Source organism: Salvelinus sp. IW2-2015, unplaced genomic scaffold (assembly GCF_002910315.2).
Source record: "Salvelinus sp. IW2-2015 unplaced genomic scaffold, ASM291031v2 Un_scaffold3295, whole genome shotgun sequence".
NCBI lineage: Eukaryota > Metazoa > Chordata > Actinopteri > Salmoniformes > Salmonidae > Salvelinus > Salvelinus sp. IW2-2015.
In genome coordinates this window covers 93,594-100,941 of record NW_019944579.1, presented here as the reverse complement: position 1 = coordinate 100,941, position 7,348 = coordinate 93,594, and the positions used below count along the sequence as shown (strand labels likewise).

General features: G+C 47.5%; 1 protein-coding gene across 1 annotated transcript in view; it reads right to left on the bottom strand.

Moving 5' to 3' along the window:
* The window catches only part of LOC112075627 (putative inhibitor of apoptosis), a 71,911-nt gene that overhangs the window by 8,510 nt on the left and 56,053 nt on the right, over positions 1–7,348 (bottom strand). Inside the window, 2 exon segments of the mRNA XM_070440985.1 lie at positions 6,874–7,026; positions 7,201–7,291. Of these exon segments, the coding sequence (XP_070297086.1) occupies positions 6,874–7,026; positions 7,201–7,291 (244 nt within the window).

Sequence of the window (7,348 nt, the reverse complement as noted above, 5' to 3'; positions counted from 1 at the left end):
GCCTATCACAGACAAGTTTATGGCCTGGTTAGATCTTATCTGTCAGGAAAGATATCAGTGTTGTCTCTGTAGATGGTTTGTCTCTGCAAAATCAACCTGTAAATTTTCGTGTTCCTCAGAGTTGTGTTTTATGAACGCACTACTTCGTTGTCATATATTTTTACCTATTGGGAGATGTCATTCGAAACCATAATGTTAACTTTTCCTGCTATGCGGTGACACAACAGCTGTACATTTCAATGAACATGGTGAAGCCCCAAAATTGCCCTCGCTAAGAAGCCTGAGTTTTAGAACATAAGGGAGTGGATGGCTAACAACTTTCTTTTTAAACTCCGGACAAAACAGAGATGCTTGTTCTGGGTCCCAAGAAACAAAGAGATCTTCTGTTGAATCTGACAATGTAATCTTGATGGTTGTAAATAATCTCAAATAAAACTGTGAAGGACTCGGCGTTATCTCTGGACCCTGATCTTTTTTTTTTAAATTTTACCCTTTTCTCCCATTTTCCTGGTATTCAATCGCTAGTAATTACTATCTTGTCTCATCGCTACAACTCCCGTACGGGCTCGGGAGAGACGAAGGTCGAAAGCCATGCGTCTCCGGAAGCACAACCAACCAACCGCACTGCTTCTTACACGACAGCGCTCACAACCGGAAGCCAGCGCAGACAATGTGTCGAGGAAAACCGTGCACTGGCCCTTGGCTAGCACGCACTGCGCCCGCCCCACAGGAGTCGCTGGAGCGCGATGAGACAAGATATCCTACGGCCAAACCTCCCTAACCGGACGACGCTGGGAATTGTGAGTCGCGCCGGATCCCGGTCGGGGGCCGGCTGCGGACGCCTGGGGCGAACCAGAGACTCTGGTGGGCAGCTAGCGCTGCAGTGCCCTAGACTAAGGCGCCACGGGAGGCCCTTGATCTCTCTTTTGACGAACATAGCAAGACTGTTTCAAGGACAGTTTTTTCCATCTACGTAACATCCCAAAATCTGAAACTTTCTGGTCTAAAAAATGATGCGAAAAATGATCCATGCTTTTGTTACTTCTAGGTTAGACTACTGAACATGCTTACTTTCCGGCTTACCCGGATAAAGCACTAAATAACTTCAGTTAGTGGTAATAGGGTGCTAGAATCTGACTAGAAAAAAATTTGATCATTACTCCAGTGCTAGCTCCCTACACTGGCTTCTGTTAAGGAAAGGGCAGATTCAAGGTTTTACTGCTACCTACAAGGCTTACATGGGCTTTGCTCTACTATCTTTCCGATTTGGTCTCTGCCTAGATCTAACCGTACGCTACGGTCAAGAGACAGGCTCCAAATTGTCCTTGATTTCTACACAGCTGGAGGGAGGCTTTCTCCTATAGAGCTCCATTTTTGGAATGGTCTGCCTACCATGTGTAGAGAACGCAGACTCGGTCTCATACCTTAAGTCTTTACTGAAGATCATCTCTTGTGTAACAGTAGTCTAGGGGAGCTGTCTGGTGTAACGTAGTGCTAGGGGCATTCTGGTCTGGTGTAAACAGTAGTCTAGGGGCAGTCTGGTCTGGTGTAACGTAGTCTAGGGCAGTCTGTCTGGTCTGGTGTAAAGTAGTCTAGGGCTAGTCCTGTCTGGTCGGGTGTAACAGTAGTCTTAGGGGCAGTCTGTCTGTGTGGTTGTAACAGTAGTATCTAGGGGCAGTCTGTCTGGTCTGGTGTACAGTAGTCTAGGGGCATGTCGTTCTGGTCTGGTGTACAGTAGTCTAGGGCAGTCTGTCTGGTCTGGTGAACAGTAGTCTAGGGGCAGTCTGTCTGCTGGTGTACAGTAGTCTGGGCCGTCTGTCTGGTGTTAACAGTAGTTCTAGGGGGGGCAGTTCTGTCTTGGTCTTGGTGTAACAGTAGTTCTAGGGGCAGTCTGTTGGTTGTGTAACAGTAAGTTTTCTAGGGGCAGTCTGTCTGGTTGTGTGACAGTAGTTCTAGGGTGCAGGACTGTCTGGTCTGGTGTAAGAGTCTAGCGGGGCAGTCTGGTTGAGTGGTAAAGTAGTTCTAGGGGCTGTCCTGTCTTGGTTGGTGTACACTAGGTTCTAGGCGGCAGTCTGTCTTGTTGTAAGCATGTCGTCTAGGTGAGTCTGTCTGGTCTGGTGGGTTGCTCAGGGATTATCATGTATCACATCCAACTTGGACATTACTAGGTGGCAAGATCTGAAATCAGGTTGTGGGTGGTCATGGTGAATATATGGTGGCAATAACGGTCCTAAACTGATGGGATTAGAGAGGGTGACCAGATAGTCTCATACTGTCATCAGTGGCATTTATGGGTACTTAAGCTTGCAGCATGGAACCTCATGGAGGACCGCAGTGGCAAGTCTAAAGGAAGTGGGCTAACAAACAATTGGTTTGTCCAATCCTTGGATAACAATAATAGTGGTGTTCTCCCACATTGGATGTGAACTTGGTAGGGTGATGTTCCAGAGTTATGAGAGGTTAGTAGTCAGTTATGGATATTGTCATGAGTGTCTCTGATGGCGAGGTTAGGTTAGGGGTAGAGGTGATGATTTAGACCTATGAGAGTCTAAGGCAGGTGGGTTGGGGTCAAGCGGTGATAGTTTAACCCTGAGGTCTGAAGAGGTTAGGGTTAGCGGGGTCGAGTGAGTTGAATGAGGTTGGTTGTCGAGGGAGTTTATCCCATGGGGTGATAGAGCGGTTACGAGGTTAGGGGTCATGAGGTGAGTTATTACCGATGAGGTCTAAGCATTGGGTATGAGTTACGCAGGTCTGAGCAGGTAGGTTAGGGTCAGAGGTGAGATCCGAGGTCTAGGCTTTGAGGTCAGGGAATCCATGAGGTTCTGTAGACTAGGTAAGACCATCGTATCTTTTAGAGCTGGGATCAGTTCTGAAGACTTGCAGCTGCGCGTTTCTTTAGTCAGCACGCAGTCTATCAGTTGGTGTCTGCTGCTGGGAGGACTGGCCTGGAGACCACTGTATTCTCGTCACCTGAAGAGTATCAAGGGAGTCAGAGGTATCAGCCAAGTCTATGCAGTCTGGGCTGTCTGCTGGCTAGGGCGAGGTACTGGCCGGCTGGAGGAACCACTTGCTATTACTTCACTGAAGAGAAGTGGAGAGCGAGTATACACCCCGTAGTTTATAATAATATGTGTAGTCATTAACTTAGTAGTCAGATAAGCAGGACGTACTGATGAGTTCGGGTGTGGTGCTCGGACTATAGGTGCGTCCAGGACGACCTCAACACGTCTTCGTAACGTGGCCTAACGCTGCGTGGTGTTCTTTAAGATGAATGACGGTTTGAGGAGAGAGAAGCAGAGAGTATGCCGAGGAGAGAGAGGAGAGGGATTCGTCCGGAGGAGGTGAGAGAGAGGCAGGACAAGGAGGAGAGGATGAGGGAGAGGAGTAGATAGCGAGTGAAGAGAGATGCAGCAGAGAGATAGGAGGAGAGATTGTGTAGTTAGGTGACTAATAGATATACTTAATTTGGCGCAGAGCACCTAGTAGGTACCGGGTCAAAAAGTAGTGGTCACACTATATGGGATAGGATGGCATTTATATTTTTGGTGCAGAAACCGAGTTGTTTGTGTTGGCTGTCCACCACAGCACACACTGTTTTCCCTAAGAGATGTGTTGTACAACCACGTCCAAAGACATAACATATTGCACACGGATTATATTGATGGAAAAAAAAAGGCGTGGAGCCGCGGAGAGGAATTCAGGGTTACCCGAACGATGTGGTGGGCAATGGTGGGAGGCGCGCGCGGACACCTGTATATTGTTAAGGCATTTCATTCGACGGTATTCGGGCGGAAAGCAACAGTGTTAAGGGGCGTGGGTGTATGGTGGATGAGTTTTTCGATGTGGAGAGAGGAAAAATATGTGGAGAGAGGAGTTTTGGGTTTAATGAGTAGTTCATGCGACGTTAGGGTATGATGTCATTATAGTTAGGCAAGTTCTGATTGGGAGAAAATCTGCAAATTTTTATAGTAGAGCCTCGGTCCTTCCCTAGAAAGAGGCAATTTTTTGTGTGCATAAATAGAAAAGTGGTTAAGTAAATCTATTAGACACTATCTACATAGTGGTCTACATTACAATTTATATAGTCATAATACAGTGGCTCGGAAAGTATTCCGCTTGACTATTATCATTGTTTAAGATTCAGCTTATTGCAAAATTGATTTACTATAAATATCAGATGTCGTTGCCTAAATCTTACAGCACAATACAGTAATGACATGCACACACAATACACCATAGATGAAAAGAAACCCAAGGGTAGATTTAAATGTTCGGTCTTATGGGGCTTGGGGGTTTGGTTTAGGGCTTGTGTTAGAAGTCTGTTGGATCTAGGGACTCTGGGGTTTGCTTGGCCGGTACCGTACCGATTGCGGTGCGGTAGGAGAGTGGAACAGTCTCTAAAGTTTGAAATTAAAGAAGGCGTGGTGCTGGAGGTCGTTGAGCTAATTTTTAGGGCTGTGCCTCTGAGCCTGGCGTTGGTATACGAGGATAGTGGATGGGATCAGGAAGGCTTGGCCTAGTGGTTGTAGCTGAGGCCCGTATACGGCACTGTTGTCTGTGAGTGGCGTTAGCGGGATCGTGGTGGATTGTGGTAGTTTGTTAGACGGGGGATGCTAAGACCATAAAATGGCCTAATTACTACTTGCCATTAACGCTGATGGGTGTTCCTACGGTTGCGGGTTGGGATTGCACCGCATACCAACGGGTCGTGGATGCTCTTGTATCGGTAAGGCAGGGGCTGTAGATACGCTTTTTTGAGTGATAATGGAGGACCATGATGGGCTAATATTTTTCAAGTTTCTGAGGGGGGGAGGTGTTGTTGGTGCAGCTCTTCACAACTTGTTTATGTGGTGGCTGCAGGTGCACGCAATGGAAGTTGGATGCGCAAAGGAACTTGGGGAAGGCTTTCACCTGCTCGGCCTTACAGCGCCTTATCGTGAGAATGGGGCTGTGGCTAGTTGGTCTACGTGTTTTCCTGTGTCCAGCATATCTGCTCTTTGTGCTTGACTGGACATGAGCGGGGGAGGTTTGTTGGTTCTGGGCAGAGCGAATGTCAGCGTCTCTGGACTCTGCTCCCTATAGGATAGATCTCTGTGATTTGTCTGTCAGGTGTTACAGAGCATTTACAGGATTGTTGTGTATCCAGGCATAACTCTTAATTTGTGGTGTTTTGGAGTTGTACTACTGGGCAAGCGTGCGCGGTAGGATGGGAGTGAACAGGGGAGTACCTGGGAGGGGAATGGGCGCAGCAGCGTGAGGGGCCTTGTTGTTGGGAGGATTCGACGTCGCGGAATATTTTTGTTAGGTTTGGAATCTGTCGAATAGAGGTTGATAGTCCTAGAGCGAAGGACAGTCAGCAAGTCCTTGTAGGGGTTCAGGGTGGTGGCGGGAGGGTGTTTAGGTCTTATGGTCGCTTCCTTAGTGGAGGCTTTGGGCGGCTATGTGGTTGGAAAACGTGGATCCTGTTTCTCAATGCATCGATGATTCTCCAAAATAGGTTGTTTCCTTTTGTCGCAGGTGGGGGTAGTGGAGTGTGGAGTGATATCGAGGATTGGCATATTTGTTGTTGGGTATGTATTAGGGGGTATGTGAGGGATTGAAGTGGGTAAATAGGTTTTGGGATTAATATGATTTGATGTTGCCCAAGAATGGAGAGAATTCAATACATCATGGCCACAGACCGATAGAGTGTTAGGGTCTGTAGTATTGGAAGGTTATACTAATTAGTGTTTTCGATTTCATTCTTACTTCTTCGGGCACAGGGATTATGGGTTCTTGAACAGGTTGTATCTATATCAGGATGTTTATGATTGGGAGGCTATGGTGTGCTGGCTTGAACGGTTGTATTAGGATAGCCGAACTCAGATATTGGGTAGAATCGCACTGTAGAGGCTGTGTGTGTCTGCTCCTTCAGCAGTCCGTCAGCAACGTTTCTAGGTGTATTTTTAAGCAGTTTTAAAAAAAATCTGGATTCTACTTTTGATGTTCGCACTCAATTACTGAGTGTGGAATAGAGGTTTTTTGTAGGTATGCTCCTCTGTAGTTTGACTGCTTGATGTGGTTATAGTTGCTAGGCATCCCCATTTTCGGTCTGTTGTAACAGTAGTCTAGGGGCAGTCTGGTCTGGTGTAACAGTAGTTCTAGGGGCAGTCTGTCTGGTCTGGTGTAACAGTAGTTCTAGGGGCAGTCTGTCTGTTGTAACAGTAGTCTAGGGGCAGTCTGTCTGGTCTGGTGGGCAAGGATCATCATTACTCACCCAATTGGACATTACTGGTCAAGATCTGAAATCGGTTGTGGAGTGGTATCGACATATTGATGGAATAAGGTCCCTAAACTGATGGTTAGACAGGGTAGACCCAAGACTAGGTCTCTACTGTCATCTAGTGGCCATTTATCGGTACTGCTTGCCACATGGAACCTCAATGGAGGCCCAGTGCAAGTCCTCAAAGGAAGGCTCAAACAATTGTTTGTCATACTTGGAACAATAAAATAGTGTGTTCTCCAATTGGATGTCAGACATTAGGGGTCAGAGGTGATGTTTTACCCATGAGGTCTCTGAGCAGGTTAGGGTTAGGGGTCAGAGGTGATGATTTACCCATGAGGTCTCTGAGCAGGTTAGGGGTCAGAGGTGATGATTTACCCATGAGGTCTAAGCAGGTTAGGGGTCAGAGGTGAAGTTTTACCCATGAGGTCTGAGCAGGTTAGGGTTAGGGGTCAGAGGTGAAGTTTGACCCATGAGGTCTAAGCAGGTTAGGGGTCAGAGGTGAAGTTTTACCCATGAGGTCTGAGCAGGTTAGGGTTAGGGGTCAGAGGTGAAGTTTTACCCATGAGGTCTAAGCAGGTTAGGGTTAGGGGTCAGAGGTGAAGTTTTACCCATGAGGTCTCTGAGCAGGTAGACATCGTTCTTCTGGATCCAGTTCCTGAAGACCTCAGCTGCTGCGTTTCCTTTAGTCAGCACCAAGTCTATCAGTCTGGCTGTCTGCTGCTGGGAGGACTGGCCCTGGAGACCACTGTATTCCTCTCCACCTGAAGAGACAGGGGTCAGAGGTCAGCACCAAGTCTATCAGTCTGGCTGTCTGCTGCTGGGAGGACTGGCCCTGGAGACCACTGTATTCCTCTCCACCTGAAGAGACAGTGGAGAGGAGTAACACGTAGTATATAACATGTAGTAGTATATTAGTAGTAGATAAGCAGACGTACTGATGACGTTCTGCTCTCGGAGGTGCTCCAGGACAGACTCAACACTCTTCAGACGCTGGACCAACGCTGCCTGGTGTCTCTTCCCATCGCTGCTCTATCTCTCTTCTTCGCTCTCTTCTCTCTCTCCTCCAGACGGTCATTATTCTTA